General features: G+C 41.1%; 1 protein-coding gene across 5 annotated transcripts in view; it reads right to left on the bottom strand.

Moving 5' to 3' along the window:
- dmd (dystrophin) overlaps positions 1-24,233 on the bottom strand; it is a 361,839-nt gene that overhangs the window by 93,400 nt on the left and 244,206 nt on the right. For all 5 annotated transcript variants that reach the window (XM_047355828.1, XM_047355826.1, XM_047355823.1 and 2 more), the window contains 4 exons: positions 19,931-20,065; positions 7,989-8,138; positions 3,542-3,703; positions 298-408 (listed from right to left, as the gene is read on the bottom strand). In XM_047355828.1, the coding sequence (XP_047211784.1) occupies positions 298-408; positions 3,542-3,703; positions 7,989-8,138; positions 19,931-20,065 (558 nt within the window). The remainder of the gene's footprint in view (positions 1-297; positions 409-3,541; positions 3,704-7,988; positions 8,139-19,930; positions 20,066-24,233) is intronic.

Below are 24,233 nucleotides of genomic sequence, written 5' to 3'. Positions count from 1 at the left end.
TACTTGTAAAGGAAGCTGGTTGCAATGGAATTTAGTGTTTTTATTTCAAGGTATTGAAAAAGAAGGTGAAAATATGAATGAACACCACACTATTTATTTGTTTAAATTTTTTAAAATCATATAACCTTTTCATTCAGCTTTACAATTATGCACTTCATGTTGGTCTATCACATAAAGTCCTAATAAAACACAGTGACGGTAAGTTCACTGTAGGTCAGTGGTGCCAAAATCATTTAGCATAAAAGTTTATAAAATGTACACTTTATATACATAAAATCAATACTGATTTGTGTTTACCTGAGTTAAGTCTATCTGTCCTTCGACCTTCTGTGAATGGTCCTTGTCCTGGTTCTTCTTCCTTATGTCTGCCAGGGCCATTTCATGTCGATTCAACTCTGTCTGGATTTTCTGTTACACACAAAAGCTCAACCTTAGAAATAAAGTAGAAAGCAGTCATGGTCTGACTTAATGCAAGCGCAGCCAATGGAGTTTAAATAGCTTGTTAGTGTGATTTCCCCTGCTTGCCCACAAGGGGGCAGAATACTTTTAAAGATACAGAATGGTGAAGCCCTTAAAGTTCATCCCATGAATAAACACATGCTTTCTTCACATTCACCCTCCTTTTTAAATATCATTTGCTCAGAGATCAGGCGCCCATTTGCTAAATGAATCCAGTTATTTTCTCCTCTTCCTCACTGTGGGTTTGTGTGCGTGGCTGAGACAGACAGAAATGTCATCCTGGCACACACTCTCCCATTCTGTCACTTTGCCATCGCTGCAGGTCATTACTTCATGATCTATTGTCTGATTAGTGTGGAGTCAGTATGCGTGTCGGAGAGAGGAGAAGAAGAGAGGTGCAGGGAGGCATGCAGGAAGAAGCAGATGTTGGAAGGAGACACAATGAGGCAGGGCCAGCAAGTCCTCGTCGGCTGCACCCTTAATTAGGACTTTGGAGTGGGAAAAGAGATTTTCCCGATCTCTCCTCGGCTCCTCTGAGAAAAATCTGAGAAGGAACAATTTTGAAGGGTGCCATAAAATGACTGAGCAGGCGCGGCGCTGATGGTGTAGGGGGTAAGCGCGCGACCATGTGCAGAGGCTACAGTCCTCGAAGTGGCTGTCCCAGGTTCGAGTCCCGGACCCGGCGACATTTGTCGAATGTCTCCCCATCTCCCTAACCCTCTTTCCTGTCTGCCTACTGTCAAAAAACAAATAACTAAAGGCAACTAGTGCTGAAAAAATATCAAATATTTGTGGCAAAACGTTCAAACATTTGGAGATGAAAAAATACTACTTTTAAAAAGAACAGGTTTGACCATAATGTGCCGCTTTCTCTTTCTTCCTTTCATTTATAGAACGCCAAAGTGATCAAAATAAAATAAATAAAATAAATAATAGATAAACATACAATGTGACAATGAAATTGTGAAATAATGGAATGCATATTCAATTCTCAGCTTACACAAACACACACACACGCAGAAAGTTGTCCTTGTTCTGATGATGGGTGTTTGGTATTGATTTCAACCTCTTAAATAATGAGCGTCTGTTTTCTAAAACAGTTTTTGAATGTATTCTCGTGGCTGGTTATTTTGGCCTTTGAACATAACTAGTGCAGTTTTTAATTTCAACTCTATCCGTTAATTTGAATAATTTTAATAGTGGGTTAGTGTGTTCTAGGTACCAAGCCTTGTTAATTACTCTTATTACTCTTTATTGAAGTATGATTAATGACTCTATTGCAGTTTTCTAATTGCTGTTCCTTGCCCTGTGGATAATAAAATAAAATTGGTTTTATAACAATAAAAAAAATAGTACTATCTACCTTTCCTGATGTCTATGTAATGTAGACGTGGAAAAAAACATTTTGTTTTTTATGTGCTTCTGAGAGCAGAGTCAGTGAGTCCGTGTGCAATGGAGTGATGGAGAAGAGCTAGTGTAAACAGCCAGAGAGATGGACGCCATGATGCACCAACCAAGAACCGGGCATATTTGGAAAAACTAAGCGTGGATCCACTTGGTTAAAATTTGACGGCCTTTTTGCATTCACCAGAACATTTCTTAATCTTTCGGCAAGATAGGTTGTTTGATTGTGTTCCGAATTACGAGAGGAACAGCAAACATCCAACAGCCTTCCAGCCTCAGAGAGAGTAACCTCCCTGAGCTGAGAAAGGCTGAGACACCTGATGGAAACTGGAGCAGAAGTCCAAGCTGGTTCCGAGAAAGTAAAAGGTGTCTGAATCGCCTGGAGATACCCCGTATCCTGTCTTATGATGAGGCTGTTTTCGGACACCAGATCTCCTGGCATTCCTCTCATGGATCCCGGAGACACCAGACAAGTATTTAGATAATCCAAATTATGTGTAAAGCGCAAGTTTACCTTTTCAGAGAAACAAACCATTTCATAAAGTTAAATCCTTATCAGCTAAAGAGAACCTAAACATTCGCTCTCCAGTTCTCCCAAAACTGTTTGTTTCTTTGTGTTTTTTAGTTAAAAAAATATTTCTAATAGTGTGATTACCAATTGCTAAACTGTTGATTCTTTTAGTGAGTAGATGCAACATGATCATTCAATTTGCAGCTGAAGCACTACTTATTGTGATTCTGAGAATAATCTTCCCTTTAAAATTCCTTTCATGCAATTTAGGCTCCCTGAAAAGAATTAACCCTTCAGACAAAGTGCCTTGATAGGTTTGACACTGATATCTTTGAAAACATACTGATGGATCGCGTTTAAGCTTCAGAAGATAAGTTGAGGTTGTTGGATACATACTTAACTACATAATTTATTATATTTGTTGCATGCTTGGATTTGCACAGGATCACTGCACTACATCGAGCTTAACAGCGATTGGCACTCACAAAAATAGTTTGAACTTTCTTAAATGTAAACTAGGACAGCAATGCATAAACCAGGGGTACTTGGTTGCAGTATGTGCCAGGGGTGGAGGAGAGGTGCTGGGGGTGCAGTATAGTCAGGGATAGGGTGGGGGTGCTAGGGTGTGGCATGGCCAGGGATAAGGTGGGGGTGCTAGGGTGTGGCATGGCCAGGGGTGGGTGAGGGGTGCTGGGAGTGCAGCATGTCCCTCTGTTGCCCCGGTCCCAGATATTTTTTAAGTATTTTGCATATATTTTTTATTGCCATTATTGATAATTTATTATTTTTTAACATTCTTCATCTAAAATGACCCCAAATGCCAAATTCTTACTGACCGGCATACTCCCTGAAATATATATAGTACATTATTATTAGAAGACTGTAAGAGTTAGATCCAGAACGTTTGTGTCTTTAATACGATTCTGAACCGTCTAATAGAGCAAGGAGACAAACCAGTATTTATTGTGTGTCGTTATTGGTTATCTTGACTTCTTCTAGGCGTATACTTTATTTTGAAAATAATTTCATTATTTGGACTCAATGATGCACTTTTTACAGCAATCTAGTTCGTGACAATGTATGGCAAGTCATTGGACACAAACATGAGTAAGCCAGTGATGTGCAAAAGATCAGAACATGGAAAGAACTGGGGTATAACATGGCTACCTGAGCTTCCTGTGGTATCTGCTGGGCATCAATGTGGTCAGACAGGTAAGCAGTGAGATGGCGGTCTGTGCTTGCCAATGACTCCTGGATTTGCCTGAGCATTTTGTCATACTCCTGGGCCCACTGCACACTTTGCCCCAGCTCCTTCCGCCTAACTGCCGCCTGGAGAAAGAAAACGTTTATATTACACACAGTCAACATATGCAACCATTTTAATGCAGAGGTAAACTAGCAGAAAACAAGATAACAGGCCATAAAGCATTTCTAAACTTGGGTTTACAGCTATTTTAACAGAATAATAGCACAAAAGTAAGGCTGGAGAGCTCAATGGCCTTACACTGGCCACTCTGAAAAGACCATTAAATCCAAGTCACATTTCACAAAAAAATGCTACAACTGATGAAAAACTGGTAGGATCCGTCTCCTTTTAATGACTATGCCTGGAAAGCCCCATTCACACAGGTTAAAGACTGTTCCTTGACCTAAAAATACAGCCCGAACTTTGTTGGTCTTTGCATGGTCTTAGCAGGTCTTCTACAGCGTATTTACAATGCAGCAAGCTTCCCATTACACTTGATTTTTAGACCTGAGGGTTTTAGAACTGTACCAAATTTCCAAAGCAAGGTTTTTGTGTTTGTATTGGTGACCCTTCGAAGTGACAGCCATGTATTAATGAGGAGCAGTAAGCACCAGTGCAGCATTGTCATAGATACCATGAAAGCAAGAATGGCTACCCTGGCAATCTGCATTTCATTTCATCTTATTATTACAACAGTATTTTCACCTGTTTTAAGAAAGAGCTCAACCTATAAACTCCTCTGCAAAACTCCTGATCGGCACTCGTGAAAGAGCCTTTTTTGCACCCATTTTAGCATCAACGTCTAAATTCTTATCCTAACTTTAACAGTCTTGAATGGAAAAGCTTCTTCTTATATATTAGGGTAACTGAATCTTTCAGCTTCAACATTTAAGGTCCTTTAGCCAGAATGTACGGTACTTGTTTTTCTCAATGCAACTGTTAAAAGTAGAAGGACTGATCTTCTCAAGAAATAGCAGCAAAACTCTGGATTTCTTTAACTTTGTCAATTTGATACCTTGACTCTACCATTTTGTTTATCTTTTAACTCTGTGATAATTGATATGTAAATAAATGCTTGCTAACTTAATTTAAGTCATAAAATCAAATACATTTTTTCATGGGTTTTATGGACGACTTTACAAATTCCACCATTTAGCTAAAAGTATATTTTTGCTGTAAGCAAAAAAAAAAAAAAAAAATCATCATATATTGTAAAGATGTTATATTTACCAACACCTTTGTTCATATTCAGAAAGACAAAAGTGGAAACATATAAATGTTGATTCTGTGGCCTGCACAAGCTTCAACTTTAGTCTTTCTTTAGGCACAACTTGCTTTGATTTAGCTCAAACAGAAAAATATACACATAGAAAAAGCACACAAACAGAGTCATTCTAAGAGGTACCCTCTTGAAGGTTGGACTCCCAGGTATGTCTCTCATGTTCCCTCTTGATGATGCACCACCTCAAACCCAATCATCTTCAGATGACGACCGATGTCATTGCCCAGAACCTACTAGTCATTCCTTTCACTCTTTTCCCCAGTCACTGACCGTCTATGAGATTAACTTGTACACGCACCAGTTACCTCACAGAAAATCTCTGTAGGCCTGGTGTGTGTACTTGGTTACAGGTGAGCATGCTAATCTAACACAGAGGGATAATAGATCTAAGTATAGCCCTGAGCCCCTTGTGCTCTGCACAGTGTTTTCCTAATGTAAGAATTGGATGTGTCCCAGAGGATGCTTCACATTAAAGGGTTTAGGTTGGATAGCAAACAGCATGTGGGGGTCACTGGTTGTTTTAATATTTTCTCTTGGGAGCGTCATTGGTAAAATATGATAAGCATTCTCCCATTGCAAAGAACTGGAGCAGACAATGGAGGTATTTTAATTACTAACAATGAAATGGGAAATACAGATGAGCTTTCAGTGACTGAAAATGTGTGTGCTTCATTGAGGTAAAACTAGAACAAGAAGAGTTTTTTTTTAACTCAAATATATTTTTGAAGAAACAGAAAAGAGAGGTGATCTTTTAATTTAAGTCTTACTGATTTTCAGACATTTATCAGGCTTTCAAACTAAGAAATTAGCTTTGTTTCCACCACTTCTTTCATTTGCTCTCGAATAAAGTTACCTACAAAAAAAAAAGGGTGTGCAGCCATCTTAATTTTGCATGAAACAGGCCTTAAGTGTAAGGAAATTGCTGAATTGAATAAGGAAACTGAAAAGACATTTCCTGGATCACAGAGAACGTCAGGTGAGAGGTTCAGGTAGAACTGTGACAAGAATAGCAGCAAAGTCCTTTCTGTCTAGGAAAACACCAGGGATGGACTGAAATGTTACTGGAAGTACAAGGTACCACAGTGAAAGTCTGCTTTAGGTTAAGTTTCTCTCATAAATCCTCCTTTTGTTTATTTGGGACATTTAGAGAATCAATAAAAGTTTATATCAACCCCTTGAACAAAACAAAGTACGAAATAAAAGCTAACTGTGTGCACATTTAATCCCTCGAAGGTAGACAGAGAAGGGTTTATCAGTTTACAAGGAGAGCTTCAATCTGGTTCTATTGTTAGCGGACAATCGGCATGGTGCAAAGGTGCCCGTTTGTCTGAGCACGCTCACATGTCTCTAACTTGATGTTCCTAAGAGAGTACAATGTTACTGCACTCAGTGCTTTACACTATGTTAAGATAAAAAACTGTTTTTGATTTAATTTTACCAAAACTCGACATTCAAAAAGAACTACAATATTTTTGTCCAACCTAAATAGGATTAGGCCCAAGACTTACTGTCACACTACAACATGACAATAACCAGCCACTTTATTAGGTACGCCTGTACAATAATTTATCAAGACCACTAGTCAATCACATGGCAACAACTCTATTCAGGCTTCTCATGAATTCTACTTGCATAAGTTCAAACAAAGCATCAGATTGGGGAAGAAAGGTGATTTAAGTCACTTTGAACATGGCATAGTTCCAGAACTGCTAATCTGTTGGCAGTTTTATACACAACCATCTCTCAGGGTAACAGAAAATGTTTCAAAAAAGAAAAAATATCCAATGAGTGTGGACGAAAATACCTTATTATGGGACAACAGCGGCTCACTGGGAGGTGTAGTTGTGGTGATTCAATCCAGCTGCCTGCCCTTCCAACATGTTAATACAACTCTGATGCATTATTTTTCTCCACACAGAAAATCTTTGACAGTATTGGAAAAATTTGCTTTCGGTTTAAGGATTAGTTTATGGATTAAGTACTTATTTTTATCCCCTGCTGCCTCAGTTTGCACTAATATTCAAAATTCTGAACCTTTCCTTCTTAAACCTTTAGACCTCAGTCAATTGATTTGATCCCTGGGAATCCCTCCAATGCTGTAAGCACATTCAAAGTATTCAGAAAGGTCACACTGAACATAAAGTTTACCCTTATGCTGATGATTTAATAGTTTCTGTTTTAAACCCCCAATTTCCTTGCCATCTGTGCTGTCTTTAGTTGGTACAGTTAATTTACTTTTAATGTTATAGGTCAACCAATATTTAAAGTTTCCTTGTAAATTAGATGCCATAAAGTATTTTGTAAAAGCCATAATATTATTACCTCTGGAACGTTTATTTTTTGGTTAGAATTCCTAAAATGAGCTTTGGAAATTTTGGAACAGTAACAAATTTGTTTCTCTGCAGAAAGTATATTTGGAGTTAAATAAAAAAGTTCTTTAGTTAATTAATATGTGCACTGTGTACTTTGGACAAGTGGTAAACAAAGAAATAGCATTTTTGATTGTGAAGCAAGACAGATTATTACTGAAGACTGCAGAGGATGAAAACTAAGGATTTAACAGATGGAAACACCCTAATACAAGAGTATTTTATTTTTGCATGTTACTTTATTTTCTTAATACAAAATAACATGTTTTTATTTTGGTTAAATATAGCTATTTTCATTCAGGTCTCAAACAAATTAATTTTAAAATTAGACACATTTTAAAGCCACACTGAGGATAATTTACTGCATTGATATCTGTCGTTATGAAAAATTTGCTTCATATTTAGAACAACTGAATCCACATTTGAGCAGTTCTCCAGAAAAAAATGTAACCCTGATGCTTTTACATGGCACAGCATACCTTTGTGTTCAGCAGACAGCCCACCTGACAGATGCTGAGACAGAACTCTTTAGATTCTTTTTGATTATAGGTAAAATAAGGCAAAAAGGCAGCAAGAAGGAAGTCTGAGAATGTGCCATGATGCAGACATCCAAAACCTGTAAAAAAAAGTTGTGGCTTTGCCATGTGTAACGTCTGTTGGTTATAGATTATTAATATTGCACAAACAATGAAGGCAGCGATAAAATTGGTCTTTTACCCTTGCCATTAGTTCATCCCATCGGGTATTGAATGCGTAGAGTTTCTGCTGAATCAGTTCATCCAGAACCCCTCCGTCCATCAGTGTCTGGGCCAGTTCTCGAATCTGGTTCCTGTTGTCCTCTGGGTGTTGCAAAAGAACATCAAGGCTCTGTAGATTTGATCATAAATAAAAAGAAAGAGTCCAAAGGTTTTATTTAATGGGTATTGAAGCAGAGATATTATTTTCAACAGCAGCACATAAAGTTATTTTGCTTTGACAGTGATTTGAAATTCTAGCATTGTAGATCCTTTAGGTCAAATATTTGTTGAACATTTGCTGCTGTTCGACCTCTGGCTTTGATATTTTGACATTTTATACTCATGTTTAGACTCTTCAGTCTGAATTAAAGACACAGTCCCTGAATGGTTGCAGTTGTACCAGCAGCTTTTTTCAACGAAAGCTTATTTTGTGTGACGTCCACAAGGGAATGGCTTATGTGAAGAAATTTTATGTGAATAAGCAATTGTTTCTTGTCTTGAATTGACAGAGAAAGCACTAAAAATAACCTTTTGGCAAATACAAAAAAAAGGTTTTTCATTCTGGGGCAACCAAAAAGGCACCTTGGTGGTACAAGATCTCATAGGACTAAAACATCAAGATATTCCCCCTTCAAACTAGAGTCTGTGTTGCAAAGCGGCGTCCATTTTATGACAAACTGACTATGGTGAGTGAAAATCTTTATTATTGGCCCTTTATATAAAGGTGTTTGCTTTAAGCTTGACATTTGAACCTATGAATAACAATCCTATTCTGAAGCATGAAAGGAAGTAGTTATTGATTTTGCCCCATTTTAACATAGTCGAAAGATATGAATGATTTCTAGGCACTCCAAGAATACAGGTCCTTGCTAACAGTTAGCAGCTAACGATGCTAAAATTAGCTTCTGCTTCTGGCAGGACTTCTGCACAATTTGTCATAGTTAGTTAAATATGTAAAATTCTTCTAAAATTATTTTATCTTTTATTTGATCTAACGATACAGAGAACATTTTTTAAATCATTAACAGTTTTGTTTAAATTTTTTTAAGCTATCCCCTGGCATGGAATTGGTATTAATGTTTTTTATTTGAATCTCAGAGACTCTGTAAGAGGATAGTCTGTTCCTAAAAAAAGTCATATCAAACTCACCAGGAGGAGGGTGGAGGTTTTTCTGGAGTCCTTTGTGAGGTAAAAACTCACCTAAGTTTACATCAATTCGGTATACCTGTTGTCTGGGTCACTGTAACTCTCTAATGCCCCTTTTCCACTTGTTTAATTTGGCCCTACTTTTGGTACCTACTTTTTTGGTCCTTGCTCCTTAACAGGTTCGACCGGGGCTGAGACAGGACTACATGTGACGTGAACAGACTGCTGTTCACTGATTGGCCTTGGGACCAGTAGAAAGGAGAAAGTTTTCTAAGGTGCAGGGAAAAGTTCATAAAACTCAAGAGCTACTACAATAATATTAAGGACCACATTTGACGGTGTGGGTAAAACATGCCTGAACGACACATCAGCTTTCTGAATTACACACAGGTAGGGGGCACTGTATTTAATAACATCCTAAACCAGCCGATCACACATAAAATAAGCTGCTCAGCCACACAAACATTTCCCCCAAAACACACAAAACAATACCACCATGAAACAGTTTGTTTGGTTCAGAAATGTATTCATGGTCCTTAAGCGAACCACCATCTGCAGGAGGAGGGAGCAGGCAGAGAGCAGCTGGTCGTAATCAGACTGCCTTCATCGGATCAAATGGGAGGAAGTCTCTGCTGAATCCACAGAGCATGAATATCCAAAATCCAACCTAAAACTAACTTCACCGCAGTCAGAAGTTTGCGATTTTGCACGTCAGCGTCCTTGTTCTCATTATTGCCATGGCTGAGACAAAAATTTCCTCATAAAGCCCAATATGTAACTTCTACAGGTAAACAGCATCACCAGCCCAGACAGCAGCGTCTCTCCTCTCTCCTCTCTGCTCCTTCTGCCCCACCGCCCTCACATCAGAACCTCTGAGCCTTATTTTATAAGTTCTGGCTGGGCTGTGGTCAAGATAATTATCCCAGTGGATCATTTTATACAGGAAAAAACACATAGGACATTCTTGCATATACAATAATTCAAGAGGCAGAGCTTCAGCCACCACAGCTCCAGCTGTCAGTGGAAACACAGCAGGTACTGTGCAGTGTAGAGCGAGACTGAGTGGAGATGAGCTGCACCGCCTAAAACGACCCAATGGAAAGAGGCATAAAATTATTCTGTTTAGGTCTACACACAACAACAATGGAATGTGATCACAGACTATCCTCCTGGCCGTCTAACATTTTTTTCTTTTTAGTTTAAGTTTACCATTTTGATTAAACCTCTGAGTACAGTGAGAGTCGACTGGCACAGTCAAACAACATGTCACCCTTAAGTCAATAAACACATGTTGATGAAAGAAAAAATTGGTTGTCTGAGGTTATGAGCCTTTTTTTTTAATCACAGAAGGTCCGGCAAGAATAGCTTACGAGTTAGTTGATGAGATACAGAGGCTTGCAGAGGTCAATTAGTAGTTATACCTGTTTGAAAACTGGCTCAGAGTTTATCTGTTCTTTCTTTCTAGGTGAAACCTCTAAAGGAGCTACATCCATCAACATTTACTTCTCCTTCCCATAGAAAGTACTTCTGGATCAGTGCTTCTTTGTTCTTTTTGTGTCTCTGCTCTGTTCTCTCAAACCCCCAGTCGGTCGTGGCAGATGGCTGCTCACACTGAGCCTGGTTCTGCTGGAGGTTTCTTCCTGTTAAAAGGGAGTTTTTCCTCTCTACTGTCGCTACATGCATGCTCAGTATGAGGGATTGCTGCAAAGTCAACGCCAGTGACTGTCCACTGTCTCTACATGCTCATCCGGGAGAAGGGAATGCTGCAAGTCACTGACTGGATGCAATCTGCTGGGTTTCCTTAGATAGAAAAACTTTTTATCCAGTTTGAATAAAAAGCTAACTCCGACTGCACAGTTCAATGGTTAGGATTAATTGGAATGTATGTACCTGACTGTTGTGAAGTGCCTTGAGACAACATGTGTTGTGAATTGGCGCTATATAAATAAAACTGAATTGAATTGAACTTATAATGATGATTTTTAACACCCCCACTCCCAATATTAGTCCTAAATACTTTGTTCACTGGTCAATTAGCTGCTTAAAGAGCAGTTATTCTGTTCCAAATACAGTAGAAGGAATCAATCCATTTATCTTCAGACTGCAGTTTCACGTCACCATATTGTCTAGATAAAGTAGCTCCCATCTGACTTCTTTTCTCCTTTTCTTCCTTTTCATCCCATATACTGGTTCTTAAAGGATTATTCCACACTGGCATGGATAACCTCCTTTCTTGGGGATTCCCTGTCAAGTCTTAAACAGTTGCTTTGTCTAGTAACCATGAAAACGAACATGTTTTCAACTGGGTGCGGCCAATCAAAGTATTGACAGACACACCACTGCTCGAAGCGAGAATCCACATCTCTAAAGAGTTTAATTCAGTGTACCAAAACACTTTAAGTCTGAATTCCATGCTTTTCCAGTCTTTTGTAACCTATGAGGTAATATAAAGAAAACAGCTCCCTACAAAACCTGAAACTATAAAACCTGTCGGGAAAAGGGACGGACAAATGTATGGATCAGTGCGTGAACCTTTATAAAAAAGGGATAGGGAACAAAGTCTTAAACACATTTTAATATTCTATTTTGACTATTAATACTCATCTAGACCTGGAAAATACAGAAATTAAATTCTTTTTATAACAACATTATAACAACTTTTCCTAAATATTCCAAATGAAGAGCAAGGAATAGGGAATCTATATCAAGTCCTGGGAGAACATCTAGACATCGCTTTATTCTAGACACTTAGCTATGATACGAGGCTCCCAAACACAATAAAGTAAGGAAGACTGCAGACAGAGCCACAAGGATAAAGAAAGACGACCTGCAGGGCTTGTTAATGACAGTTGCTGTAACTCTGGGTAATCTATTGTTCAGACCCATCTTAAATTCCTCTTCCCCTCAACTCAGATCAGCTTTTCTGGGCTTCCTAAAGAGAATAATCCCCACAGTATGATGCCACCACCATTATGGTACGATCCGTGTGACGTGCAGCCATTTGCCAACTAACAGTTTTTCTTCCCTGATTGCCTTTTATAGCTTCATCCATACTCCCATCAATTCTAACCCCGTTTTCTTGTTCCGGCAGAAGAAACACATACCCACAGCATGGTGCTGCCACCAACATGTATGCAGGGTGATATGTAGATTTGGTTTTCTATCACAAAATGTGTTGCTTGTTGGCCAAAAACTTTAATTACGGGTCTATCTGACCAGAGCATTTGAGGCTTACATGCAACAAATTTATACTGATATTAAACACGACACTAGTGGAGTGCATATGAATTACATGACTTCTAAACATTGAACTGGACTGTACATTATTTAGGGGTCTCAGCATAACGGGGACTTGACCCAGGCCAAGGCATTTAGACATAGAAAACAAAAATGTGATGATCACGCATAATTTTACTTCTACTTCAGAAGAACAATTCTTAAAGTACACTGAAGTTTGTGGATGTAATGTGACACAATGTGTAAAACGTAAGAGGTATGCTTACTTTTACAAGGCACTGTACATTTCCAAATGCTTCCTATAATCAACCAGTGCAGACAAAAAAAAACTTGATTTATTCTATTAAAATGTCCAAAATGCTTACAGGTATTTGTCCCCCTTCTGATCATCTTTAAATCAATTTTCCACAGCAGACAGAGACTCTTCTGGGATTCCTGGAGGCGCAGATTAGAATGCACTGTGAGAGCCACATAGAAATGACATCAGTGCACATCAGCCTCCTCTCGGATCCACCATCCACACCAGGGCTTTAAGGTGCCTTTGCCCATAATAAGCCCTGGGTCACCAGTGACCTGATAAAGTCGATGAGCAAGAAGAAGACATCCTTCAGGGAGCTGAAATTGAGCTATCTGATGGAAGTCTGGAATAAGCTCATGACCTGAATATGTTTCTGAACAAGTTCAACTAAGGACCCTCAGGAGTCTGCTTGTCTATGGGAAGAAACTTGTGCCATCAGAAACTGAATTTGAATTGCTCAGACTGAATCTGTATTTGTGTAATTTGAAATTAAATACATTGGTTTGAAAATGAATTTCACTAAACTGAAACTGAATATAATGGTTTAAAACTGAATTTGTTTGCTTTGAAAATTGCTTTGCTTTGTATTGAAAATTCAGTTTGATTACTTTCACTTTCAGGTCTGAAATTCAATTTCAGTTCCAAAATTCAGTTTTTTGTGTCACACATCCGGGTTCCTGAAACCAGAGATAAATTTACTGATTCACGGATGTCAGTAACTATTGCTGTGTCCAAATTCAGGACTGCATCCTTTGAAGGACGCATTTGTAGGCCGATAACGTCCTGAATGAGGCGATGAATGCTGTCCAATCTCCAAGGTTCCAACAAATGCGTCCTTATCCCCAGATTTGAAGGATGGGTCCGGTGTATCCTCCGAGTCCCATGATTCATTGCGGATCGAAGTAGATTGTTCAAACGGAAGTAGCAAAGGCCGGAGGACAGAGAAAAGTTGTGAATAAAATTGGATATATTGCGCATTCTGTGAAACAACAGAACTTTTACAATGTTTTTAGACGAGAATGTAGTTGTGTAAACCTAAAATATGTGATGAGTTTATCAAGATATCACTTAATTACACAAATGCGACGATGTGTTCGTCCGCTGCCCCAGCAGCCGGCTCGCCTCGCCAGCTGTCAGCTGACCGGGTGGTTGAGGTGCGCTAAACCAGAGAGAACAGCTGACTCCCGGCACGTTGTTTTCATAATCCTGCTGGGTTTCCCCAATGGGTGGAAGTTAAACAGATATGATTCAGTCAGATGAAATCTAATATTAATGTTTGGTTTATTTATTATTATAATAATAATAATTATTATTATTATGCTCTGCAAATAAACTAATTTAAACTTTGTTTCTAAAGTTAATATGTTAGTGTTTAAGTTGTTGAAAGCTTTACAAATAAATTAAACAAATGGTATTTGTCATCAATGTATTTTATCTAGTGTTAGATTTTTATATCTATGAACACAGAAATTATTTTGAACATTTTAAATGGCTGAATAATGAACAAGATCATAAAACAATAACATTTTAAAACAAAACAGCATTATAAGTCATCAGCAATAAGTAAAAGGGTAAATAAAAACCGTGTAGTTATTTACAGTAGAAACAGCATTATTAACCTTCAGGCTCCATTTGTTCAGCTTCACAGCTCTGCGCTTCATGCTAACACGGTTGCTAGGCAACAGAAGTTACGCTGAGGTAAGGGCAAGAGAAACGCAGACCGACGTAACACCGGCGGCAAACTAAGCTAATCTGGCATGTTTAGCTAATAGCTACAGGTAGCATAAGTGTTGCTGTTTGACCATCATTTGTTTACATGATGCTTCTTATAGATGTTCATTTAACTTGGTGATTGACATCCGCCAAGCTCATGTAGCTGCACTGCTCCAGCTCAACATGCCGTAAAGGAAGTTTAACCTGAGGTGAAACGTAAATCGATGAATCTGTGTTTGAATAATCTTTGGCTATCCTCAAGGACCCGGATGTGTGACACAAAACTGAATTTTGGAACTGAAATTGAATTACAGACCTGAAAGTGAAAGTAGTCAAAATACATTTTTAATACAACGAAATACATTTTAAAAGCAAATAAATTCAGTTTCAGTTTAGTGAAATTCATTGTCAAACCAATGCATTTAATTTCAAATTACACAAATACAAATTCAGTCAAAGCAATTCAAATTTAGTTTCTGATGGCACAAGTTTCTTCCCATACTCGTCAGCCCCAGTAACATAAACCTTACACTCTGCCACTGTCCAAGCTGTATCCCGTTAACCCGAGAACCCTAACATATAAAATACAGAAACACATAGTTCTTGGGCTTGTTTCCCTGACAAAGTTAACTGTTTTCAAACTTTTGTAATAAATATCACAACAATATGTACAACTGTTTATTTGAACTTATTATTTCTACCTTGATTAAATCAATTACCATTCCTGTTACTGCACAATCTCATTATCCAATGCAGAACCAGACCATAGTCAAGTAAATGGACCCAGCCTAAAAAGGCCAGCAGAACTTGTTCCTTGTTCATTGTTCTCTTCAGTTTATATGGGAGTTTTTCATTATTTTATTAAGCCAAAGATCCATTGCTTAAACAGCTTGTTTTTGTATTAGCTCTGCCTATTATTGTATTTGCCTTATGCATCTGTAGACATAATTTGGATGCTTGAATCTAACAAAATAACTTAACTTTTTTGCTTTGAGTTGTGAAGTAGAGTGAAGTGGTTCCTAGACAGAAGGGCTTAGTTTAAGTTGTAGGCAATCTATTCCTGGCTGTTGTGGTCTGGTTTGGGGCTGAGCTGTGTGGCTATGGAACTAGAAAGGGAGGTTTAGTGATTTTCGAGTGTATTCATTTAAGAGCATGGCCTTTTCTGCTGCCAGGTGCTGGAGGTGGGTTTCCTGGTTTCTAAGTTATGAATTAATCTTCCCCCCACCGCTTTCCTTCCAGGTCCTTGTTGTGAAGTTACTTTATTTGAAAATGAAAGAACATTTAACATTACCTGCTGTTGACTCATTGCCAATTCTAGAGTGAAATAAATGTTATTGTTATTTGTATTACTCAGTGTGCAGAATCTGTAGACCTCGAGTTTGATGACGATCAGACAGAGTTTCTCCATCTTGTCAACACAGACAGATTTCCTTCTAGCTAAGAAATGCAGATAATGGAATTATTTTTGAATATGCTGTGAATGTTGACATGGTTACAATAATTATTTTAATGTTTTGAATGTTTAAAGGAACATGGAGGCATTTCTGAGGCCCTACGTGAAAAACATCTCCTTGTTAATGTTCCGTTGAGGGTTGTTCCTCAAGGAATAATACAGGAGCCTATATGCCATTTGTGACTCTTCTTCATTGGAGGAATGTCTCGGATCTGGCTGGAACTTCCAGGAGAGAGAGCTTTTTTATATTTTGTCTTCTAACTCAATTCAATTCAATTCAAAGATACTTTATTGATCCCCGAGGGGAAATTAGAATTCCAGTACAACACATCCAAACATACATCATGACACAAGACAAGGGGGGACGGGTCACCGAGGCTTTGCTGCCCACTCACAGGCGCTGCCCTTGCTAGATGAGAAAAGAGGCCACATTAGGTAAGTAGAGGGAAAAAATCATATTTCACACTTTATCCTTAGCAGGATACAGTTTGAGATTGCAAAAAACCTCAGCACAAAGAAGCAACAAGTTGACAAAACAACATCATGCTGGGAACGGTGAAGGTGGTGTGAGGGGGTGCATATGTTTATCTTGAGCATGTGTGTGTGTGCAAGTAAGTCCATGAAGCACTGTCCCAGAGGCCATTGTTCTTGATGGTACGTTGGAATGTTCATCAACCGGCCACAAAGTTCTGAGCAGGTCCACAGATGACCTCAGGGAAGGGAGGGGGCAGAGGGAGCAGAGCCTCATGTTTACATAACTTCCAGGAGAAGTTGAAGATAGCCAGCCATCAAGGCCGTGCAGGGGAGCCAGATTCAGAAAAACAATAATTATTTGGGTTAGGCTGACTCTTAATTTTCAGTCAGCCTTGAGAGTCTCGCTGATGCTTCTCAAAGGCGAATCCAAACAGCCAAATTCTGGGTCTTTTGCCAGATCTGAGCGAACAACCTTCTCCAAGATTTATCCAATTTCACCCCTGAGTCCAGGAACCGCAACCTGCCTGCGATCCTAAGGATCACATCCAGTCTGCGATTCAGCTCACGTAACATCTCAGTCTGAGTGCTGATCGCCCTGAAGATCCCATCACACATGCCAGGCAGCCTTACAATAGCCAGAACAGCTGCTGACACTCTCCGAATTTCTCGATATGTCAGGTAACCGCTGACTCCAAAAAGCAGAAATCCTGATATCAAACATCCAATTATATACATATCTTCCACATCCTCGACTGACATTATCGACAAACACACAGTCCTCCACTTCTGCTAGGAGTCCATCGTGTATCCGGAGAAAAACGTCCCATCCGGACAAGAGGGTTCTCCTCCACCCTGTCTTCTCGTCGAGAAAATTTGATCAATTGCATTGAGAGACCAGCTGATCAAATCCATAACTCAGAATTTGGAAGATATGCAAAAAGAGGCTCCAAAAAGAAGACAAGACACAGAGCTGAAGCAAGGCAGATATGGGAGGGGTGCGGGAGACAGAGAAAAAGCGTCCTCCTCCACCAAGAGCAGAAAGAAACACACCAAAACAGTGGGAGGTCCACCTCTGAGCTAGTTGGGCTGACCTCAAGGTCCAGCCTAATCATCTGGACCTGGTGAGTGTTTTGAAAATCCTTTGTTTTGTCACACTGCCTGTTTGCCTGCAGACATTCCTGAAAAGTGACTTTACTGACTCCTAAGAGACTCTCTTCCTTTATCATCCACTGGGGCAGTGGCACCTGAATAGGGGTGCTGAGGGGCCATTGGCCCCCCCACTTTGGTGCCCTATCCCAGCCCACCAGCAGTGCCAGCTATGGTTCTTACTGAGCCTACAGGAGGATCCACCATTAGGAGCAGGAGCCTTCTTTCACATAAAAGATGCTCCTTTTATGCTTCAGCTCCAGTTCCACCGATCCCGTAGCCTGATACCAGCTGCATGGAAGTAGAGTCCATTTCATGTTCATTAGCCTGCATATTATCATTTCTCCAGCAGCTGATGAAGAGAAATTTTACTTTGCATTAAAACATATGCTGTGGCCATATCCTCCCGCCATGAGAGTTTTGGTGACAGAACACTCTTTAACCACCCACTGATGTGACAACTTTGAGGATGTGTGTCTGATGTGCGTCATTCAAGTGCAAGGCGACACAACACTCCCCACCCAGAGTTTTTCATGCAAGGTTTCATGAAGGTCTGATGAAGTCTGGATAACTATTACAGCTTAAAAAGCTGAGTAGTAAGGCTGCTAATCTTTTATTACTTCAGGCTCTTACCCCACAATTATTTGCAGAAGTAGTTTTTTGGTTCTTTGTTGTTAGTCTTGTTTATGTTGGGTTAGCTATATTTCCAATCTGTGAAAATGTGTAAACATATATAAGTTTGACTAATAATAGATTTACAGCTTTGTAGTAGCTCATGGTGATTCTCTCCTATTCTTCAGACGGTGTGTCCCTATTTCTGACTGAAAATAAATCAGAACAGTTAACTTTTTTAATTAATGTAAATAATTTCTCCCTGTGAAGGACAACAACTAACGTCAGATTATCAGTATAATAGTATTTATCATAATAGATCGACATAAATATGTGGGACTGAGATATGGGAAAATATAGTTTTGCATAGTTCCACATCTCTACACATCTACTGAAGCAAAAAGATCTGGTCTGTTAAAGTGGATAAAGTGAGCAGGAAGATGAAGTGAAAACCTCTAGCAGCAGTGCACTGCAACACTATTATATCTGTAGCACTTTCATTTAAAGGGAACATATCATGGTTTTAAATCCTTCCTTTTCACACTTATATCATTCAGTTGTGGTCTGGATAAAGTGGAACTGTAATGGTCTGGTCTGAACTCCTTGTTATTGTAGCTCCACAGGTTCCTCTTTTACCTGCTCTGGTGCGTCTGAGAGCAACTTGTTTTGGTGCCGTCTCTTTAAATGACATTGAGGCGCTTTGCACCCCGCCCCCCCCATAGGTCAAGGAGAGCTCCACTTTGACCCGTTCGGTCACGTCTGTGCTTTGATAACAATTATGTAGAGCCACAAACACAAGGCAAAAATGGCAAAAACAATGCCAAACTGTTTATGTACTAAAAATATTCAAAACACGCAGTACTGTCCGTACGATTCTGTCCTTAACGAGCTAAAAGCAGCACACAGCAATAATGTAAGCAGAAGCCACAATGCTACTGCTATCAAAACAATGGGCAGAACATTGTATCAACACACAATAAATTCATGTCTAAAATAAAGTTTATTATCTGCAGCTTACCACTTTGCTGTGTCCCTTGTTTCCATAGACAAAAGGTAATAACCCCTTCATCAGATGAAGTCTTTCAGCAAATCCTTCTCGATACAGACGGAGGTTGCTGAAGATCTTGTCTTTGAAGTAGGGTTAATAGGAGTTTCCCCACTGATGTGGGTAGATTTCCATAAAAAATAAAATTTTAACCGTCACTTCGAAGAGGTTCTGATGCTGGGGGACGGTGTAATGAATTATGTGGGTTAAAACACCCAACAACTGAACGAAACTTATCCTCTTTCACCGTAGGCATACTTGAGCTTGGACTACAAAATCAAAGCGATACATAAATATGGCGGATACGTTAAATTGATCAGTCAGAAGTCCATGACCTCATTTAGCTGTTCCAAAGTGAATACTGTGAGGTAACATTTAAGAAAAAAATAACAGATGATGGAGAAAACTGAAAGGACTGAAAAATATGACGCAATACCAGGAGAGACTAAATTTTACTTTTCTGCACTCCTACAGACTCCATGTATACAACAAAATGTATTTAAAGGCTAAAAAAGTGGATTTTGCATGATATGTCCCCTTTAATCTAAGCTTCTCTTTTATATGGAGGCCGCAAACGTAATGTATGCAAATGCAACCAAATGAAAATTCAATTTCTGAATTCTAACCACCTTCGTGCTGCCAGTAACACATTTCTGTACCACACTGATAAAACATTGACATCGACTTATTAGCTACTTAATATATGTTTTTGTAATGAAAAAGACGCTATTAAAGTTTATTTTTTTACTTCCACAAACAGTCAATGTACAGTCTCTTCCACCCTCATGTAACACTCACATCCAGCGCCTCCTGCAGCTCCTCTGCTCCTCCTTGCAAGTTTTCTGTCTCGTCCAGTTTCTGCTCCAGCTGGTCCAGGAAGGCGTTCTCCTGCTCCAAGTAGGACAGCAACTCGCACCAGCATGCCCAGACCTCCTGTAAAACCACACATACAGAAACAAGTCAGGAGATTGAAGACTGTATTAACTTAGTATGAAAAAAACTAGCAACTTTGGTACTGAACAGTTTTTACAAAAAGCAAGTTAGCATTCTTTTGATTCAAGTGTTTTATAACTCAGGACACATTTTTGGTCCAGGTCAACAAACTGGGATTGATGAAGCAGCCTGATGCAGCTATAAGTGATCATCAGCAGATGTGATCAGGTAGTCGGGTTCCAGATCTCCATCTAACTAATGTTACAGCAGGTAGGGTTGTCGACACTAAAATATTAAACTCCATGCCGTGTTCGATTCCGTGGCAACCTGTTTTGAAGGCAAAAGTTTTTTTTTAATATAGAGCACAAAATATTATCAAGAATCTTGGTTTAATTAGGGCAAAACCAATAAGTAGAATCGCAGCAACCATTTACAAAAAATATATAATTTAAAAGCATTGATTTAATGACATGAAAATCAGAAGACAGAAAAAGTGGTTATAGCCTTGATTAAAGAATGTACGTTGAATTCAGTCTGATCATTTCATTGCTTCACTGTTCAGTAGGTGATGGAGATACGGCATCTGCTCTGTTCTAGCGCAGTAGAACAAAGTGTTGGGCAGTGCGGACTCTGCAACTAGAAGCACATCGCAATGCGGCTGTCCGTAGGTAGCTCATATTTAAATAGATAGCGTTAGTTTGTGTCATCATGGAGGTTTTCCACTTCACTGTTGAAGATACAGGAGCTTTACCGACCTTTTCAAGTTGCTCTAAAACATCAGTTACCCAAAGCATGCCAGATGCTGCCTCTGGCATGCTTTGGGTTATTGGCTGTTCTTGTCCATCTGCCTCATAGGCATGGTACCTCTGAACAACACTTTTGCTTTTTCCTCGCCAATTGAAGAGGCTCCCAAAGGTTCTTCTTTGGATGTTTTAAACTTCCAGCAGTGGCTCACTGTTTTACTCTCAGCCATGAATATTCAGGTGAGAGAGTCACGTGGGACCGCCGAGGAAGATGGCAGCACGCTAGGAGAGCTCCAGGAGCCGATAACATTCTTTTCACTTATTTCTGGAATATACACCTGTTAATTTATCGGGGTTTAAATGCCTGTGATGCGTTAAATTCTAAAATCCTGCTAACGAATGATCCTAGAGGCTATGTTGTCTGGGGCTTAAATACCCCTGGTAGGGTCTCCCATGGCAAACAGGCTCTAGGTGACGGGTCAGACAAAGAGCGGTTCGAGAACCCCTCATGACGACGATTAAATCGAGGCACGTGACGTCGCCCGGTACGGCGGAGCCGGGGTCTCACCCTGGAGCCAGGCCTGGGGTCAGAACTCGTCGGAGAGCGCCTGGAGGCTGGGTTACTCCTCGCGGGACCCGGCCGGGCCAAGCCCGAACGAGAGACACGAGGCCATCCCCCAGTGGGCCCACCACCTGCAGGGGGAACCATGAGAGACCGATGCAAAGAGGATTGGGCAGCGGACGAAAGTGGAGACTTCGGTGGCCCGATCCCCGGATGCTTAGGCTGGCTCTAGGGACGTGGAATGTCACTTCGCTGGGGGGGAAGGAGCCTGAGCTTATATTACCAAGGGCAGCGCTTGTGAGTGGGCAGCAAAGCCTCGGTGACCCGTCCCCCCCTTGTCTTGTGTCATGATGTATGTTTGGATGTGTTGTACTGGAATTCAAATTTCCCCTCGGGGATCAATAAAGTATCTTTGAATTGAATTGAATTCAACATTGCGTGGTGGTCGGGGACAGTGCCTCTGGACTGGCAGACTGGGGTGGTGTTCCAAATACAAGGGGATCATACTCCTCAGCCTCCCTGGTAAGGCCTACGCCAGGGTATTGGAGAGGAAAGTCCGGCCGATAGTCGAACCTCAGCTTCAGGAGGAGCAGTGTGGCTTTCGTCCCGGCCATGGAACACTGGACCAGCTCTATACCCTCTACAGGGTACTCGAGGGTTCATGGGAGTTTGCCCAACCGGTCTACATGTGTTTTGTGGACCTGGAGAAAGCATTCAACTGTGTCCCACGTGATGCCCTGTGGGGGGTGCTCCAGGAGTATGGAGTCAGGGGCCCTTTATTAGGGGCCATCCGGTCCCTGTACAAGCGGAGCAGGAGTCTGGTTCACATTGCCGGCACTAAGTCGGACCTGTTCCCGGTGCATGTTGGACTCCGGCAGGGCTGCCCTTTGTCACCGGTCCTGTTCATAACTTTTATGGACAGGATTCTAGGCGTAGCCAAGGGCCGGAGGGGGTCTGGTTTGGGGACCAGAGGATTTCGTCTCTTCTTTTTGCAGATGACGTGGTCCTGCTGGCCCCCTCTAGCCAAGACCTACAGCATGTGCTGTGGCGGTTCGCAGCCAAGTGTGAAGCGGCTGGGATGAGGATCAGCTCCTCCAAGTCCAAGGCCATGGTTCTCGACCGGAAAAGGGTGGCTTGTCCTCTTCAGGTTGGAGGGGAGTTCCTGCCTCAAGTGGAGGAGTTTAAGTATCTCAGGGTCTTGTTCAGGGAGGGAAGAATGGAGCAGGAGATCGACAGACGGATCGGTGCGGCTGCCGCAGTAATGGGGTCACTGTGCCGGTCCCGTTGTGGTGAAGAGAGAGCTGAGCCGAAATGCGAAGCTCTCGATTTACCGGTCAATCTACGTTCCTACCCTCACCTATGGCCATGAACTTTGGGTCATGACCAAAAGAACGAGATCCCGGATACAAGCGGCTGAAATGAGCTTCCTCCGTAGGGTGGCCGGGCACTCCCTTAGAGATAGGGTGAGGAGCTCGGCCATCCGGGAGGGCCTCGGAGTAGAGCCACTGCTCCTCCACATCGAGAGGAGGGCATCTATACCGGGCATCTATACCGGGCATCTATACCGGATGCCTCCTGGACGCCTTCCTCGGGAGGTGCTCCAGGCACGTCCCACCGGGAGGAGGCCCAGGGGACGGCCCAGGACACGCTGGAGGGACTATGTCTCTCGGCTGGCCTGGGAACGCCTTGGGCTCCCCCCGGAGGAGCTGGAGGAGGTGTCTGGGGAGAGGGACGTCTGGGTGTCTCTGCTGAGCCTGCTGCCCTTGTGACCCGGTCCGAGATAAACGGAAGACGACGAGTACGAGTACACCTGTTAATTTGTCGGAGTTTAAATACCTGTGATGCGTTAAATTCTAAAATCCTCCTAAAGGGCTAGATATTAATAATTTCTCAAGAAATGTCGAGTAACAGCAAAGCTAACTTTTTCAAGGGTGCGGCAACAAGAAGCAAGCTAGCAACGCGAACCAGCCCAATGCCTGAAAGCACTCCTGCTAACCCTATGAAGAACTCGGGCTGTACTGACGAGAACCCTACCGATTGCAATTTCATGGAAGAAATACGAAAAGTGAGCGCAACATTACAAGTGGTGGCAGCGGATGTCGTCTCGATCAAAGAAACAACTAGAGAGCTTAAAGACTCGGTGGAAAATATTCAAGCAAGATTAGGCGAGATGGAACAGCGAGTGTGTGATATTGAAGATGCAAGTGCTCAAATGGAGAAATGTATGGAAAAACATGATAAGAAATTAACGGGTGGAGGACTTGGAGAACCGGAGTTGGAGGAACAATGTGAGAATGGTGGGGCTGAAAGAAGGTAAAGAAGAAAGAGGGAACGTAGGTCAGTATGTGGAGCGGATCATTGCTCAGGGATTCGGCCTCACCGGTAGTGAGTTCGAAGTGGAGCGGTCTTATCGCTCACTGGCACCCAGGACAGATGTGGACAAACAACCCCGAACCGTTCTGATACGATTTTTGCGCTCATCGGCTCGGGACAAGGTGCTGCAGATGGCAAAGGAGAAACGTTGGCTGGAGTGGGAAGGTAGCAGATTATCTTTTTTTTGAGGACTTTTCGAAGGAGCTTGTGGAGAGGCGAAGAGCTTTTAACACTGTAAAGAGGCGCTTACAGGAGATGGAGGTGAAACACCGGCTGGTGTTCCCGGCGACGCTCATTTTCACTTGGAAAGGAGAGAGGAAGGCATTTAAGGACAGCGCGGAAGCTGAAAGGTTTCTGCAACAAGCTAAGTAAGACATGTGTTACTATACGAGGTGTATATTGATCAAAATCTGACAAAGCGTTGGTTGTGTGCTCGGGGTTTGGATAGTATTGTTGCCCGAGGACAAATTTCAAGGCGTCTTACGGACCA

This window comes from Girardinichthys multiradiatus, chromosome 24 (assembly GCF_021462225.1).
Source record: "Girardinichthys multiradiatus isolate DD_20200921_A chromosome 24, DD_fGirMul_XY1, whole genome shotgun sequence".
NCBI classification, from domain to species: Eukaryota; Metazoa; Chordata; class Actinopteri; order Cyprinodontiformes; family Goodeidae; genus Girardinichthys; species Girardinichthys multiradiatus.
The sequence above is the reverse complement of the archived record's forward strand: the minus strand, read 5'-3'. Positions and strand labels throughout refer to the sequence as shown.